Below are 20336 nucleotides of genomic sequence, written 5' to 3'. Positions count from 1 at the left end.
TTAACCACAACCCATTTCTCCGTTCTTTGCGGATAGATAAGACAGTGAAGATTCACGTGAAATTCAAATTTCAAAGACAAAGCGAGCGAGAGAGAGAGAGAGACCTGTGGGCTTGCTATATTATGTAGAAGGAAAATAACCGGATAAAAGGTTTCAGAATCTACGCCAAGTCTTCCGCATTCAAGGAAACCAGCAAGACAAAAATTACAGATAAAAGGAGCGACATAAGAAATAGTGAAATAGGAAGGCACGCAAGGCGAGCAGAGTAAAAATTTTTTGGGTTGTTTTCTTTTTGGTTCTTTTGCACTGTTGGCGGGAAATCAGAAGTTTTGAGGGGGAATTGTGTTGTGGGTCGTGGCCATGGGACCAGTAGTGGCGAGAGCTGATTCGCCGGAAGTTTTCAGGATGTCTACTGGTTCTTCTCTGTCTTCAACTGAGTCAAACTTCCGTGAACTCGACGATGTGTTCTTGCAGGTACTTTTCTCTCCTCTTCTTCCTCCTTTATCTGATTTGTTATTCTTTTAGGGATTTAGTTTGAATGAAATCTGGGTGTCAGTGGTATGCAATGGTAGAGTTTAGAATCCGTTGCTTTTCGTTCAACATTTGTTCTTGTTCTGTTATGAAAGAACAAATTTATCTTTTGGGTGAGTGTTGAAGATATTGTTTGATCTGAGTGAAGATAATGTATTAATTAAGGATGTGGATGAAGAATTGGGTAGATTTGGAATCTACTAAAATTTCTGAAGCTGAATACCCAAGTCTATTATAGTGAAAAGAGTTGGATATCAAAAATATAAACCTAGGGTGGTAGAGGATGAGTTCAATGAATGTTTTCTGATGATGACGGATTCATGCAAGCAACATCATAATACCATCCTTTGGATGCAACTAAGCTTGGACTTTGTCCAACTCCAAGTTCCTCTACTTAGACTGCATAGAAAAACCAGGTGCTTTGTTGGTTCTAAAAGTGGAAATTATGTTAGATTAAGTTAGAAGGTATTAATCCATTTAGTTTACATAGACATAATTCCAAGAGTGGGTCATCTATGAAGATATAATCAAGACATGCTTAATCAGAAGTTAGCATCCACATGAAAGAAAGAAGAAGACAGGATCATTAACTAGTTTGATATCTTTAAATTGAAGTCCATTAATTTGCTGCATTAATTTTATTTATAATTTTCACTTTGCCTCGCTTCTTAAGGATCTTTTGGGCCTTCTCTACATTTGAGCATTTGGGAAACTGTTCTGGGATTGGGGAAGGAGACTATGAGGGCTGAACTATTGTCAGCTTTGCAAGTGGTACAAATAGCATGGTAGACGAATGTACAAAATCTAGGGCGTATGGAAATGAGATGAAGAAGTTTAAGTGGCTAACAAAGTAACAATGAATATACTGATGAATGCTCAATGGGTTCTGATGTAATTGTTTCTGGTCACGTACCATTTTTTGTGATGTATAAATTTTTTGGCTAAGTACCTCGTTTATTTGACCCGGTGGTGACGTGTCTTGGTGATGAACTACTTGGTGACGAACTGCCTGGTGGCGAATTGCCTGGTGGCGAACTGCCTGGTGGGGAACTCCCTGGTGGCGAACTGCCTGGTGGAGAGCTGCCTGGTGGCGAACTGCCTGGTGGCGAACTGCCTGGTGGCGACTGCCTGGTGGTGAGCTGCCTGGTGGTGAACTGCCTGGTGGCGAACTGCCTGGTGGCGAACTCCCTAGTGGCGAACTGCCTGGTGGCGAGCTGCCTGGTGGCGAACTGCCTGGTGGCGAACTGCCTGGTGGCGAACTGCCTGGCGGCGAACTCCCTGGTGGCGAACTCCTTGGTGGCGAACTACCTGGTGGCGAACTGCCTGGTGGTGAACTCCCTGGTGGCGAACTGCTTGGTGGACTTGTCACTTGACTTGCTCCTAGGCGGCCTGCAATTCAGAGGATGGTGGAGCTCCCTGGTGCAGCGCAACCCGACTACCCTTCGCGTGAGGTGATTTACTCTGCTTTGTAGGCGGCGGGAGCTGAAGGACCTGCGAGAACTGAATCAGAGGACCCGGGGGTATTTTCCCGGCGGGGACTCTCCGATGCCTAAGTTAGCATTCTGATTACAGAGAGCTTGGAGAGAAATGAGAGAGCTAGAGAGCAGGGGTTACCATCCTTTTTCCTCCCTCTGGCTTTGGGGGTCGGAGTCCTTATATAGTGGTGTCCTCGCGGGTTAGGTGGGTGAAAAGCCTTCAAACGATAAGACTCATCATATCCCGTCAGAATCGGGGTACGGTGATGAACTCCTCGAGGTTGCCAGGCTGGCGCTTGTGTCAGGCGGCCAGGTCGGCGCCTGTGTCAGTCGGCAGATCGGTGTTTGGGCCAGGTTGTCAGGTCGGCGCCTGTGTCAGTTGGCGGGTTGGTGTCCGGGCCAGGTTGCCAGGTCGGCGCCTCTGCCCGGGCTAGGTTGCCAGGCAGGAGATCTTCCTGCGATACGCCAAACTACTCTTCTGTATCGAGCTACCCTACAAGTGGCGAGAAGCCCGGGGGAGCTATGCCGAGCTGCTTGGCTCCTTGGTGGCGAGCTCCTTGGAGAGCTACCGAGTTCACGGGGTATGCCGTTAATGGTTCTCAATGGGCGTCTTATAGGTTGCCAGGTCGGCCAGGTCGGATCATGTGCCAGGCTGATCCGGCCAGGTCGCGCAGGCCACGCCAGGCCGCGCCAGGTCACGCGTAGGCCGCGCCAAGCCAGCCAGACTGGTGCTCGCGTGGGAAACCAACTTGGTAAGTTGTTTGCCTGGGTGTTTGCCTAGTTGTCACGAGGTGCGACATGTCGCAATTTCACTGGAGGGCCAAATCTGCCCTCGTCAATTGCCCCCCACTCCCAAGCTGAGAGTAACTCAGCAAAGGGAGTAGATTTCTTTTGGCCCGTAAGTCGACGAGCTAGTAAGTACTGATCCAATTCCTTAGGCTTCGGGAGCTGCCTGTATGTGGCGAGCTGCCACTAAGGCAAGGGGGTCTCCACCAGTTCAGTAGTGTAGCCCTTAGGCTCTAGGGCAACTTATAGTTCACTTTTGCTGATTTTGCTCCTGCTGGGGAAGCGACTGGATATTTAGCAATAGTGTGGCCCGTAGGCTTTGGGAGTGACTCGTAGTCTACTCTTTTTTGACTTTTGCCCGTGCCGGAGAGGCGATCGGGCCTTAAGAAGTAATGTGGCCCGTAGGCTTTGGGAGTGACTCGTAGTCTACTCTTTTTTGACTTTCTCGTGCTGGAGAGGCGACCGGGTCTTAAGCAGTAATGTGGCCCGTAGGCTTTGGGAGTGACTCGTAGTCTACTCTTTTTTTGACTTTGCCCATGCCGGAGAGGTGACCGGGTCTTAAGCAGTAATGTGGCCCGTAGGCTTTGGGAGTGACTCATAGTCTACTCTTTTTTGACTTTGCCCGTGCCGAAGGGGCGACCGGGTCTTAAGCAGTAATGTGGCCCGTAGGCTTTGGGAGTGACTCGTAGTCTACTCTTTTTCTGACTTTTCCCGTGCCGGAGAGGCGACCGGGTCTTAAGCAGTAATGTGGCCCGTAGGCTTTGGGAGTGACTCGTAGTCTACTCTTTTTTGACTTTGCCCGTGCCGAAGGGGTGACCGGGTCTTAAGCAGTAATGTGGCCCGTAGGCTTTGGGAGTGACTCGTAGTCTACTCTTTTTTTGACTTTGCCCGTGCCGGAGAGGCGACCGGGTCTTAAGCAGTAATGTGGCCCGTAGGCTTTGGGAGTGACTCATAGTCTACTCTTTTTTGACTTTGCCTGTGCCGAAGGGGCGACCGGGTCTTAAGCAGTAATGTGGCCCGTAGGCTTTGGGAGTGACTCGTAGTCTACTCTTTTTTTGACTTTGCCCGTGCCGGAGAGACGACCGGGTCTTAAGCAGTAATGTGGTCCGTAGGCTTTGGGAGTGACTCGTAGTCTACTCTTTTTTTTTGACTTTGCCCGTGCCGGAGAGGCAACCGGGTCTTAAGCAGTAATGTGGCCCGTATGCTTTGGGAGTGACTCGTAGTCTACTCTTTTTTTTGACTTTGCCCGTGCCGGAGAGGCGACCGGGTCTTAAGCAGTAATGTGGCCTGTAGGCTTTGGGAGTGACTCGTAGTCTACTCTTTTTTGACTTTGCCCGTGCCGGAGGGGCGATCGGGTCTTAAGCAGTAATGTGGCCCGTAGGCTTTGCCTGTGAGGTGTCGAGCTATGATTGTGTTGCATCAGCTTCGTAATGCCGGTCACCCACTCCTACAAGAAGGTACTAGGAGCTCGACCTTCGGGGGCAGCACTACTAACTTTAGGTCGCCAGCTCACACAGGAGCCTTGGAAGGCTCGACCGGTAAGGGCGCCTATGTAGTCTGTTGGCCGTCAACTCCCGCGGAAGCCACGAAGAGCTCATCTTTGTAGGGGGGACCTTGCGGAGAGGACTGATGAGGCATTATCTGAATTGAAAGTAAGGTTGGTAGAGCTACTTAGTCTGTTAGCTCCCTGCATAGTCTTTGAGTTCATAAAAAATGTAAACTATAAAGCGATAGCTTCAATTTCTAAAAAGTGAGGACTTAGCTTTGGTAAGATGAGAACTTAGCTTTTGTAGGATGAGAACTTAGCTTTTTGTAGCGTGTTCCCATAGACGGCGCCAATTGATGTAACCGTTTCTGGTCACGTACCATTTTTTGTGATGTATAAGTTTTTTGGCTAAGTACCTCGTTTATTTGACCCGGTGGTGACGTGTCTTGGTGATGAACTACTTGGTGACGAACTGCCTGGTGGCGAACCGCCTGGTGGTGAACTCCCTGGTGGCGAACTGCCTGGTGGCGAGCTGCCTGGTGGCGAGCTGCCTGGTGGCGAACTGCCTGGTGGCGAACTGCCTGGTGGCGAACTGCCTGGTGGCGAGCTGCCTAGTGGCGAGCTGCTTGGTGGCGAACTGCTTGGTGGCGAACTCCCTGGTGGTGAACTGCCTGGTGGACTCGTCACTTGACTTGCTCCTAGGCGGCCTGCAATTCAGAGGATGGTGGAGCTCCTTGGTGCAGCAAAACCCGACTACCCTCCGCGTGAGGTGATTTCCTCTGCTTTGTAGGCGGCGGGAGCTGAGGGACCTACGAGAACTGAATCAGAGGACCCGGGGGTATTTTCCCGGCAGGGACTCTCCGATGCCTAAGTTAGCATTCTGATTACAGAGAGCTTGGAGAGAAATGAGAGAGTTAGAGAGCAGGGGTTACCATCCTTTTTCCTCCCTTTGGCTTTGGGGGTCGGAGTCCTTATATAGTGGTGTCCTCGCGGGTTAGGTGGGTGAAAAGCCTTCAAACGGTAAGACTCGTCATATCCCGTCAGAACCGGGGTATGGTGATGAACTCCTCGAGGTTGTCAGGCTGGCGCTTGTGTCAGGCGGCCAGGTCGGCGCCTGGGTCAGGTTGTCAGGTTGGCGCCTGTGTCAGTCGGCGGATCGGTGTCTGGGCCAGGTTGTCAGGTCGGCGCCTGTCAGTCGGTGGGTCGGTGTCCGGGCCAGGTTGCCAGGTCGGCGCCTCTGTCCGGGCCAGGTTGCCAGGCAGGAGATCTTCTTGCGATACGCCAAACTACTCTTCTGTACCGAGCTACCCTACAGGTGGCGAGAAGCCCAGGGGAGCTATGCCAAGCTGCCTGGCTCCTTGGTGGTGAGCTCCTTGGAGAGCTACTGAGCTCACGGGGTATGCCGTTAATGGTTCTCGGTGGGCGTCTTATAGGTTGCCAGGTCGGCCAGGTCGGATCATGTGCCAGGCTGATCCGGCCAGGTCGTACAGGTCGCGCAGGTCACGCCAGGTCGTGCGCAGGCCGCGCCAGGTCGCGCGCAGGCCGCGCGGACCGCACCAGGCCGCCCGTAGGCCGCGTGCAGGTCGCGCTAGGCCAGCCAGACCGGTGCCCGGGTGGGACACCAACTTGGTAAGTTGTTTGCCTGGGTGTTTGCCTAGTTGTCACGAGGTGCCACGTGTCGCAATTTCACTGGAGGGCTAAATCTGCCCTCATCAGGTTCCAAGAATGGTTAACTGGTCTGACAATTTAACTAAGAAAGGGGTGAAATAGAAATCAATTGGTTTGGGCAAAGTTGCAACTTGCAAATTTCTATGTGGGGAGGGATAGCTTGTTTATGTCCTCTTTCTGTACAAATGTATTGTTCTGTTTAAACTTAATAAAACTTCATATTTGTTTCTGATAAAAAAAACTGTTCTGGGATTTCAGAACTCTACTTTGCTCCCTTTTTGAGAAGATATGCAGCTTCCTGTCATACTATGTTGGAATGACCTAATTTTGATCAAGTCCACTGGGTTTTCCTAGGTCATGATTGCAACTCCATGACAATGAACATGTAAGACATGCAAAATATGCCTTACGAGCCTTGCATGCACAACTTTTCCTAGCCATTTGGGTGGAGTCAGCACTCTTCACTACACTACATTTGAATTTTCAGGGAACTACTTAAAAGAAGAGAGATTTCTGGAGGGAGTTGCGGGGAAATGTAAACTGAGAATATGATTCAATGATGAAACATATTATTAGATAGGGATGCAAACGGATCGGATCAGATCCAAATCAGGGTATATTCGAATCCGATCTGAAACACTGTAGGTCTGATCCAATCAGATCTCATAAATACTGATTTGAATTTGAATCTGATTAAGATATTGGATATCCAAATCTGATCTGAATTAATTTTTAAAAAAATCAAAAAATTATTAAAAATAAAAGAAAATATAACTGTTTAAATAAAGAAAAACAAAAATACAAGTTTTTTTTCAACTATTTTCATCAATATATATATATATATATATACATGTTTTTACAAAAAATAAATAATATAAAAATTTACAAAAATGCAATATAAATAACATATTTATAAATAAATTAATATCATATAATATATATATATATATATATATATATATGATCAGATAAAAGAAAATATAACTGTTTAAATAAAGTAAAACAAAAATACAAGTATTTTTTCAACTATTTTCATCAATATATATACATGTTTTTCTAAAAAATAAATAATATAAAAATTTAAAAAATGCAATATAAATAACGTATTTATAAATAAATAAATATCATATATACATATATATATATATATATATATAGGATCGGATAGGGGGGTGATCCAAATCTGATCCGAAATTCCGAAACAGGGATATCCAAATCCAACAATATAGGATCGGACTTAGGTTTGGATCATGATCCGATCCATTTGCACCCCTATTCTTAGAGAGGTTAAAAGGTTAAGAGAAGACTTGCAGGAGGCATATTTTCTTTTCTTTTCTTTTCTTTAGGGTGGTAAAAGGGCATTGCAATTTATTTCTAGAACTGCTGCTTTGATACCTTCTAAGTAAATTCCTCCTTTAGAATGTATTGTCCTATTAAACCTTTCTGCTGGCATTTCCTTTCTATTACTGTCTTCAGGCTAGAAACTGAAGATCTGGTAAAATTTGAGTCCAACAAATTGGGTTATAATGATTTATCAATTAAAACACAATTTGTCTAGCATGAAAGTGGTTTGACTAAATTATACTGTCTGACATTATAATAATATTGTTATGTTAAATGTGATTATTAGCTACAGTTTTATTTACATTTCTACTGTTTGGCTTGTTCACTGTGCAGACTCAAACAAGAATATGGCTTGGAGAAGTCTTACATACAAGAATAGATGATGAGACAACCATTGCTGATTTACTTGCTGATGGGGAATTATTGTATGCCCTTCAAGTTTCCTATGGATTTTTTTCTTAGACTTGTCACATAGACAATGGAAATAAATGTGAAATACATCTTCTGCTTGAACTCTTTGGCTTTTTGGGAAATAAATGGAAATAGGTCATATAATTGGAAACAGCCTCTCTGTATGTGCATGGGTAAGGCTGTGTACATCTGTCCCTCCCCAGACCCCACATTGGCGGGAGCCTCATGCATTGGACTGCCCTTAGGTCATATGATTGGTCTCTCTAAGGTTGTTTCCATTCACTCACAAGAAATGCTCAGCCATTGGAACCATGTCTATTTCAACAATAAGACTATCTTGTTCCATTCTTCATTATTATACCATTTTTTTTTTTTTCTGACAGATCATTTAGAGTGGCACTTAAAATATATGCTGCATTTGCTTTGTCAATATATATATAAAGCACAGTTATGTTAAACTTTAATTTCTTGTAGTATGTGATGTTTTGCATCTGTACACACTGACCACATGAACCGACTTTTCATCTCTTGTCTTTTGACAAGCTGAGAAACCATTGACAAGCAAAAGCCAAAACGCCAAAGCTATAAAATCCATCCAGAAGAGACAAAAGCTAGACTTGAGCAATATCTGCTATTTATCAACTTTATAAACTCGCTAGGACCATAAGGAATTGAATCTCAATTTGCCTACAAATAAGAAGAAAAGATCAATGGAATTTTCAAGAGATAAGGACCCAAAACAGAAATGCTGTTTTGCCTTTTCTATCACCATATAACATGAAATTGCTCAATTATTTAATGTTATTCTACCATATGTTTTCTAAAGACACCAAGAAATTCCAAAAGGACCATTTTTATAGTATATGATAACTGTTGGTCTGGACCTCACACTGCTAACCATGCACCAATCACACTGAGCCATGACAACACAAGGTGGGCCAAAGCTCTACTGACACTGCTCTAGAAAAATCTCAGTGCACAAGGAGATGGTCCACCAAATACCCATATGCCATGCAGTGGGATAGGAATATAATGGGGATACTTTCTATGTTAAAATTTAAATTATCAATTGTTGATAAAATTTGGTTGGATGATTTAAATTTAAATTTCCATACATTACCTATGAAAGTTGCCACTTTCCAAAGGGTGCTTGATGAGAAAGCGTATTTAGATCAATATTAGTCCTCTGAGAATGTTGAATGAACTCATTTGGTGAAGAATTTATTGGCTGTTAGAGGTTGTAATGGTTGTTTGTAGAACTAGAGAGAAGATAGAGAAAGAAAGAAGAGAAAGAAAACCTAATATCATTCAATGGGAACTTGGAGTCATTAAAGGGTTTATGTAAATCACTCGCCATAAGCATAATATCGAGAAAAAAATCAGTCAGATATCATCGACTGCATTTTTGCAATTTTACGTTGGATGTAAAAGATGAATCTAAAACACTAGCTTTGCAGGTTGAGGTATGTCCAGTAGTAAAGGGGACCTTGTGATGGGCTGCCTCTACGAATGAATCACATGGCTGATGCTTATTACCAGAAAAAATAATACATTGCCGATGCTTTAGCAAAATCAGGGGTGGGTAGGGATTTTTTGTATAGTGCTAATTCTTTGCACTTAGTATTTCCTCAGGTGGGTTTTGTTCCTTTGTTTAGCTGTACATATTTTGATATACCCCCCTTTTGATTTGAAATGGATGTTAACTTTTCTCAGAAAAAAAAATGATATGCGAAGGTCTGTCATACATATACGAGGGCTGAGGGTTGTATATCCTGAAATCTGTCCATAATCATTGGTTAAATCTCGTTTTCTTATTTGTTTAGGTTTCAAGTGTCTAAGGTGATATGGAAAATGCTATTGACTAAGTGTATGGAGCTAAGATATTCAAAAGCGTATATATATGAACCAATTGCTTATGGGAAGGGCAGAGGGAGGTACATGCCTTATTCCAAAGTTGACTCATTTTTGAAGGTGAGCTCCATTAAGTAAAACTTATGGCATCTTATTGGTAAATCTATTGATGAGTATGGGTTATTTCATTCAGTACATTGATGTGTTGAATTTAGTGCAAAGTCCTTGTATTTACTGCTCTTTGACACATAATTCTGTATTGCAATTTGCAAGCTCATTCTATTATGTTCTAACTTAAAAAATAAAAATTAATCAAGACAACAAGTAGGAAGTTTGCACTTAAATAATGATAATACCACATAGATGCAATTACTCTTAAGATATATGAAATGTCTAAACCACACACAAGAAATAACATTTACAAGTTAACTGGTAAAGAAGATACTAATTCTAGTTTTAGAAGATAACATATTTTAGTTATCATGATCCCTGACTTGATGCCCTAGTGGAATGAAGTGAAAGAGAAATTGATGCAGCTTCAGATGGGGGAATTAGAGAAAAATGGCTTCTTAAAAGGTTTAGTGGGAGTAGTGAGTACCAATAAGGCTATAACATGGTCTGTGACTTAGAAGAATGTCCAAAATATGATGCCACTGCCACTGCAGAACCTTGACTCCACTCTTTTGGAGACATATTTTTCCAAATTTATGATGCCTAAATACAGATACAGACATGGACATGGATATGGAAACAGGGATTCAACTCTCCATTTCCTAAAATCCTGTACACAGATACAAGTAAGGGTATCATATGTAATGTACTTATATCATGCATTTATATCTAATTTTTGGAGCTAAATTTCATTTCAGAAGACATATCTTGTCAAGTTTAATTAAATTCCTAAGATGTTCAGATCATTCTATAGTATAATTTGTTAATATATGCAATATCTGGTATTGTATCCTACAAGTATGGTATCCAACAGTGGTATGCTAGGCATGTATATCTGAGTATCATAGCTCCACACCTGACTGCACATAAAGCTGGGGATGCAGTTTTAATCTCTAACCACAGACACATATGGATACTTGCATGGACACAGGTTCACACATGAGTTATCCCATGTTCCAATAACAACTATAAATTATAAAAAATATATCTTATTTGATAATGAATGATATTGTTAAAATGTAGCTTTTATGAGATACATGTAAAAGGAGTTCATTTAAATTGGAGAGAGAATTGTGAACCAGTGTTTTAAAAGGCGTGGGAGGCGTATGCCTGGAGGCGCGCCTCCAGGCGAGGTGCTCTCAAAACGCCCTGAGGTGTATGCTAGAGGCGCTGACACCTCTGAGGCGTTCGCCTCATGTGCTTTTTTCATGAGGCGTGCTAGAGGCGTATGCCTCATGTGCCTCATGCACAGCTTATATAAAAAGACAGAAAAAAAGAAAAAAGAAAAAAAAAAGGAAAGGAAAGGAAAAGAAAGGGAAGGGAAAGAAAAAGAAAGAGGAGAAAAAAAGAGAAAAGGAAATAAAAGAAAAGGAAAGCGAGGGGAAGAAAAGATAAGGGGAAGGAATGTTATGCATCTTTATTGTTCTTAATATAAAAGATTTTTATTAAAAATAAAGAAAAGTGAAATCCCCCCTTCCTTTTCCTAACCCCCCTCCTCTTAAGGAGGCTTATGCCTCCTTGTGTTCGGGAGGCTTACGCCTCTTGCATTCTGAACTACGCCTCACGCCTCTAGGTAGTGGAATGCCTCGCGTCATGCCTCCGCATTTTAAAACATTGTTGTGAACTCCTATGTGTAGGTCAACATTTGTAGGTTTGATAGCGATGTTCTATATTCATACTGAAGAGTAAAGAGTTACTATTGTAGATAAATAATAAATAACAGTTTATAAATAAATGAAAACAATTACTAGTATACTACATAATTACGTTTCCATTAGTAGGTATGCAATGCACAAAATGGTCTTCAGCATCCATGTTGGGTTATTAATAGCTGTAGTTGTTACACATTCATGTGCATATGGCATGGGCACAACTGTTTTAGATTTTGTAATTGTACAAGTTCTATACATGGTGTACAGAGAAAACAGAAGATAGAGAAGAAAAAGAAATAGAAGAAAGAAAGGGAGCAAAGAGTTTGTCCTGTTTTTGTTTGTTTTTCTTTTTATTCTTTGCTGTTACTATGTCCATCAGCTTTCAGATATTGGAATCATCTATCAATGATGACCAACCATGTCAGTTTTATAGTTGGAATCGCACTTCCTCCATTTGAAACCACTAAGCATATATTTCAAAAGCTCAGTTCATAGGCATGCATTGAAACATGTACTGTTATGACTTGTACACATGCCATTCAACCAGCTCTATGGAGCTGTCTTTGGCTTTGATAGGATTTGATAGGAAGAGACTAAGGCCATATTTGGTTCAATTCTGATTCTTTCTCATTCTTACCCAAGATGAGAATGGGTAAAAATAGGCAGAATGAGAAAATATTGCTATGAACCAAATACTTTTTTCCTAAAAATGAATTTTTTTTCAAACTGACAAGTGTCCTATGTTGCACCTTTTCATTCTTCAAAAAAAAAGTATTTCCCTAAAAGTGCTTTGGTAAAAATACTTTCGTAAAAGTGCTACTTTCGTAAAAGTGCTTTAGTAAAAGTACTTTTATAAAAGTGCTTTCGTAAAAGTGTTTTTATGAAAGTGCTTTAATGCAAAAATGCTTTCGTAAGAGTACTTTTCATAAATTTACTTTTATAAAAGTGCTTTCATGTAAAAGTACTTTTATAAAGGTGCTTTCATAAATTGCTTTCATGTAAAAGTGCTTTTGTAAAAGTAAATATCTATGGCAACAGTTTTGTAGGCAAGTTTTCTTCAAAGAATAAAAATGAGCAAGATGGGGCATGATTATTTTTCATGCTGCAGTGCAGGCTACTCAATTTTTGTGCTATGGGGCTGATTTTTCATTCTAAAAAGAATGTGACTCGTGGCAAGAATTTTGTAACCAAACACTCTAATGCTATTCATTCTTGATTAGAATGAACAAGAATGAAGCCCAGAGCAGTGAACCAAACATGGCCTAAGTGTTCTTGGGCTGAGAATGCTGTGACTATTCTTATTACTAGTCTAGCTGCAATTAACTAGCTTTGGCATAAGATTTGTCTAATCTTTGCCCTGTGTTGATAATCAAGCTGAAATAGCTTGCACCAAGTGTGAATGGAGTGAGAGCAGAAGTCAAAAGGGTTTATCTCCAATTAAGCACAAGCGACACAATGAGCCTAGCAGTAACTGAGTTCAAATCCATTGATAAAACTGAAAACTGGTCATCTAGAACAGAACAGTAACTGTCAAAATCCATGAAGAGCCTTGAGACAAGTACCCCATCCCATTTTAGTTTTCATTGAAATCAAATCTTCCTGATTCTTTCATTGTATTTTGTTCCATTCTAACCACAAAAACCGTGTTGATCAGTCGTATAGATTTATACCCTTAAAAAATTTCACTATAAATGCTCTACCAAAAGGCAAATAAATCAAGTCTTTGCTTTAAACTAGCAATGTCTAAATTCTATGAACAACTCAAGCAATTGTACATGGGGCTCACTGGTTGGCAACAAGTGACAAATGCCAGCTGGGCAACCAAAAAGCCGAAATAAGAAACAAAAAAGTTTAAAAAATTGCATACCTTCTTAGGTCCCTGCTGGACATTTTTGTTGGATCAATAGCTCTAGAATCATTTTTTTCTTCATTTTCTTGTTCTTCAACCTCAGCTTCTCGCAAAAGTAATGCTTGCTCTATTGCTTTCTGCTTTCTTATACGCATCACAATGATATCCTCATATCCAATGCTTCCACAAATTTCTTAGAATCCAAATCTTTTTCAGACCTCCAGTTTATCCATCACCTTTAAGCTCTGCCTTTTTAATTTGCAGGGTTATGGAAAAGATCTCCATAATAGATCTCTTCTATAGTATTCTCATCTTCAACTTTGCTGTTACTATCATTATCATTTGCCTACATTCTTCCCTAATGCTTGATCAAGACAACTATCAATGTGTGCATTCACCATTGCTGCAATAAACTCTGACAAACTGGACAAATCTTCACCATTTTTTTTATGGTAAGATGTAATTTCGTTAAAAAGAGAAAAAACATAGTCTAACAGAACCCAGTCTGCAACTGAATTGCTGACAGCTGCCACTATCTTGTCCAGATTCCAATTTTTGTCTTAAAAAATTCTTCTATTTCTTTCCTTCCATATGTCTCCTGCACAGTTCCTGAACATACTTTTCCTGTTCCAGCCCAAATTTAGTTTTTCTGCCACAGTGCTTTTGATGCTGAAAAATTAATTTCTTGCTTCCTCAAGAATAAAGGGTTATTGAAACCCATGATCCTAAAATCCATTGTGCAGTGCTTGATTTCCATTGGAGTTGCAATGGTGGTGGTTTGATTTCTACTGGAGTTGTGGCAATGGTGGTTTTCACTGATCGGATGTGAGAGATGGATCACATGACTCATTTTCACATTTAACTCTTCTCAGGGTAAAATATCATTTTGCAAAACCTGTCAACAATAAAACATTTTTCTGACAAGGGTAGTTTTTGGATTGTCAGAAAAGTTGGGGTATGACCAGGTAACTGTCAGATACTGGATGGGGGTTAAGTATTTAACCCCAACATAAAAAAATATTCAACACTTACTTTTTTTTTGAGAAGAGGTAAAGTATAATTTTATTAAAATAGAAAAGCCCCTATACAACTAGTGGCTGTACAACAGGAAAATACAAAACAAGAACATTAGACCACTATCCCTTCTGTGTTTACAAAAAGATTGCCACAATCAAAAAGAGAGATAATTTGATCTGTCCAATCTTAACTGAGCTGTTGACCAGGAAAACAGTTTGCCCACTATTTTCTGCCACACTTCATCAATTTGTCAACCATTGTTCTGAAAAACCCTTAAATCCCTTTCCTGCCATACAGCCCAAAACACTTCTCTTGTAATTATTTTCCAATTGGCTCTTCCTTTCTTGCTCAGTTGCTCAGGCACTGGATCCATCACCCTTTTACAAAGTCTTCTACAGATGCTGGGCAGCATCCATTGAAAAAAAAAGCTTGAACACTTTCATCCAGATGTTATAAGTGAAGCTGCAATGCAAGAACAAGTGATTTGCAGATTATTCCACCCTGTTGCATAGGACACAATCTTCTGAATCAATCCCCACTCTATTTTACAGGTTGTCCTTAGTGAGGATCTTATTTAAGTAGGCAGACCAGGCAAAAAGCTACCTTTGAAGGTAAGTATTTGCACCAGATTATACCCATAGGAAACTCTGCTCTTCTTCCCTGGTCAACTTGTTGTAAAAGGACTTTAAAGTAAAATGACCAGACTTTTCTTCCAACCACTGTCTTCTATCTTCTATGCCAGGATCTATTTGCATGATATAAAGCTTCTGAAGCAGGCCTCCAAAAGGTTCTATGGTTCTATGTCTATCTTCAAATCATTCAAGGCTCTTCTGAAAAGGGAGTTCCATACACGTTCTCCATTTGAGATGTGCATATAGTCAGCCACTCTCACTTCCTTGTCAACTGCTATCACAAATAGCTCCAGGAATCCATCCTTCAAGAGATGGTTTCCACAACAATCCTTCCAGAACCAAACCGGGTTCCCCTTCCCACTTCAAACTTAAATCCCTTGCAAAAGAAACTGTGGGCTTTTTTATCCCTTACCACACTAAAAATCCATACAACTGATTTGCTTGACCTGGTTCCCATCCCCCATTTCTTGTGCCATATTTTGCTTGAATAACTCCCTTCCACAAGCTATTCCCTTTGCTGACTCAACACATTCACCCCTCAAGTGCAGATTTCTTCTCTTTTTCCCTTACAATCTTCTCAAAACAATTCTGGATTTGCAACTTAAACCAAGTTAGTGCACCTGATATCTACTGATAAAAAAAGCCCGTGGTGTCTCAAGACTTTCTTGTAATGAAATCAAGAAATTTCAATGGAAAACAAAAAAGGGATGCGTATGATGATTTTTGGTATGTTCTCTATTAGGTAATTTATTCTCCTTACTCATGTAGATAATCAATTCAGCCATTGTTGTTGGACTCTAATATGGATTTCTGACCAAATTCTCCATGGGGCCCTCTTACCTCTTCTTTCTCTGGTCTCAGGTTGTGGAAGAAGGAACCAAGGAGGTTTAGAAACAACTGGTTTTATCATGGGGCAGCTCATGATGTTCATATTGATTTGTTGCCTACTTCAGTAGCACAGAAGTATGTAATATGTTAATTCAATCATTCTCCAATTCATTGATGGATGATCTGGTTAAAAGGTTTACAGTTGAGTTGGGCCTTCCCCCAAACCATCTTTGGTTTCTTGACCAGCATTCAAAACATGATTTAGTTTGTGCTTCCTTTTGCTGTCCTTTGGACCATCTGGATGGAAAGGAACAACAGAGTCTTTGGAATCATGTCCTCTCAAACTAATGACATCATCTGCAATATGACTGCCAAGATTTTCTCCTGGGCTAAAGCTATTGACATTTCGGTCAACTCTCTTTCTGTAACAAGTATACCTTTTGAATTTTGTTATATCCCATGTGTTATACAGTCACATTATATTGGGAGTTTTCTCCCTTTCACTTCAGTAATATAATCACACTTTACCTTTTCTAGAAAAAAGATTCAAATTTGTATGAACTATTTTAAGTAGCCTGTTGGTTTCTAACCAGTACTTCTCTTTATCTAGATCTGTCAAATCTTGGGATTGACTAGTATTGATCTCTTCTCCCCATCAGACGTTGTTGAGAAAAGAGATATTCGCAGAGTTTGTTTGTGCATTCGCTCCCTCTCAAAGAAAGCAAGGTCTAAGCATTTAAATGTAAGAAAAGTTACATAAGAATTCTATTTTCAAGTATTTTCTTTATGCACCCATAGATTTTTCATTCATTCTAATTCTACTAGGATTTCTTGTGACAGGTTCCGGATTTTGATATTGTTACCTATACAGTAGTGATGCCTACTGATATGGTTGGATTGATCTGCAGAAGCTTGGAGCTATCACAGTGTAGCTCTTCAAGTTCTGCCAGTTGCAGTCCATCCATGGAATCAAGAGTAAATCACAGGCAGGTAAGCACTGAGCCACACTATTGTAATCATGTTAAATAAAGAACATGGATTCCTCTTTCTAGACAGGATCATTTTCTATGATCAACTGCATCTCCAATCTATATTTACAGGAGTACTATCATTTTTTTTCAATATTCTTGTTCTGTTTATAATTCTTCATGTATTCACTGTAGAAAAACTGGGGTGCCAACTACACCAGACAGTCTGATTCATATTCTGAAGAATCTGATGACGCAGAAAGCAATTTTAGGGAAATTGATTTTCATAGCCCAGACTCAAAAGCTTCATGTGATAATATGTCTTTCTTGATTTCAAGTGTAGAGAATTCTCCTGGAGGAAATTCGGTAATTGCAGAGAACTTTATCCCTCCAGAAAACATATTTCATTCAGATATTTGGGATCAACAGACAGATGGAAACATACTTAATCATTATAGACAATTTGGTTTGGTAGAATCAATGATTTCTCCTAAAACATATCACCAGATAAATGATAACCATCAACTAGATGCTGCTCAGCTATATATTATGTTATCCCCCTCATGCACCAAGTCTCAAATTGATCTAAACACAAAGGAAGAGCTCTTAAAAAGGGGAGGGGTAAGACATCCCTTAAGTACTCCTGGAAATTGTACATTGGGATATCATGAAGATCTTGACCTGGGAAACCATGGTACATTTGTAGCAGATTCTGTAGGTGAAAATACATTTAAAGGTAGCATTGACTGTCAACTGGATATTTCAGACATAAGTGATCACAAAATTGAAAATGGTCATTGTGGCTTGTTTGGTAGAGGGAAGGATGAAGCATTAATTGTGTATAAGGATACAGCTTGTAATGAACGAGCTGCAATTCCCAATTCAGAATATGGGCTTGGAAGGGGTTTCTCTGATGGGATTGAAGATGCTGGTTTGTCTGCTACAGGTTACATGAAATGTTTTCCAGGTAAAGTGGTAAAATTAGGTTTTGAACAGCGGTTCAATGCAAAAGATGATTGTAAAAGCCAGATTTTGGAGCATCAGAACCTGGAAATTGAACATGAAACTTCAAACATAGTTGAACATCATGTTCTTGTGGATGGTTTAACACCATATGCTGATAAACTGCCAGTTGCTATGGCATCTGAAGATTATGGTTATTCCACCAAGAGTTGCCCACAAATTCCAGACACACAATTATACTCCTATACTGGAGATAAACACCATTTTCTACAACAAGGTGTCAATTTCAACAGGTCTCACACTGATGCAGATGTTTTAGAAGTTAACACCAGTACCTTGCTAGCTAATCATAACAACAGCTTAAAAGATGCCAATGTTTTAAGAGATGCTTATGGGAACCAACACATCAAGATCTTGTCAGGCCAATATGATCCTCCCAATGGTACTCAGACCAGATGGGATGCTAAAAACAGGTATCAAATAGCAACTATATCAAATGGGAGTAACAGTTCTACTCCTTTGGAACCTGTGCCACCACATACCATATATCCAAACTGTGCATGCGACTCTGCTAAAGCTTCAGTAGATGCTCTTTGGCTTGATGATGCAAACTTCAAACAGGCAGGTGTTATCAATAAGGTATCTAGTTCCACCATAAAGAATAATGTGTATACAAGAAAAGACTCAAGCAATTGTCTGTCAACATCATTCTTTCATGAGGCACTGAATGCAGAACTAACAGTAACAGTAACAGCTACAGGGAGTGAAAAAAGCTGTAAATCTATGCCCCTTGGTAGTGTTGATTATGGTGGTGGTTTGCAACAGCCTAATGATAATAATATTTCCTACTGCAACGGGGTTGAGGTCCATGCCTCTAAAGGATGGCCAGATGCTGCAATTGGACAGGAATGTTCTGACTTGCATGCAGATGGTTTGAACCATTTCTTAAAGCAGGGGATTGGAGAAGGTGATGATGGCTGCAAAAACTCTTTGGAGGCAAGGACGGTCTCAAATAGCTTCTCGACAAGTTTGACCATAACTGAAAGTGAAGAGGGTTCTATCAAGTCAAGTTTAGCATTATCTTGTGATCCCGGAGTAAATTCATCAGGGGTCCATGCACAGCATTGCAATGGAAGCCCCTTATTAGTTGACATTTCAGATCAAAGTTCTATGATACTGCAAACAGGTCTTGATGCTTCTGAGGATAAAACCACCCTATCTGTGAGTGATGGTTTTCATACGGGAGAATTAGGTAGCCAGACTAATAATCCAATGCGCCAATATGAGAAGTACAATTGGGAAATGCAGATACCTGTTGATCTTCACAAGTCCTTTTTCCAATTTCATGCTGCTCAAGAAATTCAAGATAGCAGTGACTCAGATATGTGGAAAGCCAACTTGACTGATGATGAACCTTCTTTCCATCAAAATAGTGATGTTCCCATGACCTTACTGATATCATCTTCAGAAAAGTCATGCCACTCACTGCTTCCACATTTAGAACATATTGGCAGAAATCAGGGTGATCTGCATCTTATAGGCAATGATTTGCAGGCAGTTGATCAAACATGTATAAATCTAGAAGATGATGATGCTTATATAAAAGATAATGACAAGGTGAGCTCTTGAGGAACAGTAATGTGCTTTTCTTCATTCTAGCACTTTATTTTACTCTTCTTTTCAATGCTTGTACATGTAGGGTAGACATGTTGAGTAAGTTAATCCATTGTTTTGCCGTTGAAATGGCATATAATCAATTCAATGGTTGGAAGTAGGACAAAGAAGGACATGGAATAATGTGCATAAGAGCAGTGCAAAGTTTAGAAAGGAAAGAAGACAAGACAAGTTCAGAAAGACCAGGGAGTGAGAAGTCCAGCAAAAAATTGGTGCTAATATCAGTTGCTGGTGGGATTACATTATTTGGTGCACTATTCCTAATTCGCATCAGGTATATACTAATACCATGTCATTCTTATGTTTTGCTATGTTCAATTTAAATAGGATCTCTTTAATGTTTTTCTTTTCCTTTTTTCATGTTACAGGAGAAGTTTCAGAGGGGACATTGATGAGGCAAGTGTACCTTCTGCGAGAATACGGAAGACACACACAGAACAAAAGCAGCAACGGAGGGCTGGGCTAAATGGTGTTTATCCCAGGGAAAAACTGAGATTCTAGATGGCATATGCAGACTGGACAGAAAGGTGGGGTGATTCAGTTGGGTGGTCAGGGAAATTTTAGAACATATACAATTAATTGTGGGTAGTTGTACCTGATTCTTGATACAGAATCAATCTTAGTACTGGAGCTACTGGGATTTGCATGGGCTCTGTTGATGTATTCCATCCCAAGCATTGATACGTCTGCATTCAATTTTGTAGTTTAACATGGGAAAGGAAATTGTATTATACACCACAATATGTGAAACCTTATCCAACATTTACATCAATACACAATACAAAATGTACTAATTTTGTCGTTACAAACTTGTCCAATGTTCGAACTCGAAGTACTAGAACCGCAAATATTGGAAAAACAATTTTAACATACGCATTGGACTAAGGTAGTATTCAAAGATGTAGATGTTTTTTTTTTGTTTTATTAATAATTTATTATTTTATTAATAATTGATTATTAAACAAAAATAATTATTTTATTTCTATTTTTCCTTAGATGTGAATAGATGGAAATTTTAAGTGGGACCCAC

At 40.4% G+C, this 20336-nt stretch overlaps 1 protein-coding gene across 7 annotated transcripts; it reads left to right on the top strand.

The window, feature by feature from the left end:
- The first annotated feature begins 34 nt into the window (after positions 1–34).
- Positions 35–20115, top strand: LOC104589653 (uncharacterized). 7 transcript variants are annotated; one of them, XM_088896769.1, is made up of 8 exons: positions 35–474; positions 7624–7715; positions 9525–9672; positions 16312–16443; positions 16542–16691; positions 16865–19249; positions 19408–19580; positions 19687–20115. In XM_088896769.1, exons 1-8 carry the CDS (start codon positions 361–363, stop codon positions 19805–19807), a joined length of 3315 nt encoding a protein of 1104 aa, XP_088752895.1. In that variant the 5' UTR covers positions 35–360; the 3' UTR covers positions 19808–20115. The 7 variants fall into 7 exon arrangements, with proteins under 7 accessions (XP_088752895.1, XP_088752894.1, XP_010246347.2 ...); XM_088896768.1 differs by having other exon boundaries at positions 19681–20115; XM_010248044.3 differs by having other exon boundaries at positions 36–474; positions 19675–20115.
- The last annotated feature ends 221 nt before the right edge of the window (positions 20116–20336 follow it).

The sequence above is a fragment of the Nelumbo nucifera genome, chromosome 1, assembly GCF_055504915.1.
Source record: "Nelumbo nucifera cultivar China Antique chromosome 1, China Antique-T2T, whole genome shotgun sequence".
NCBI lineage: Eukaryota > Viridiplantae > Streptophyta > Magnoliopsida > Proteales > Nelumbonaceae > Nelumbo > Nelumbo nucifera.
Note: the sequence above shows the minus strand (reverse complement) of the source record. Positions and strands in the feature narration are given on the sequence as shown.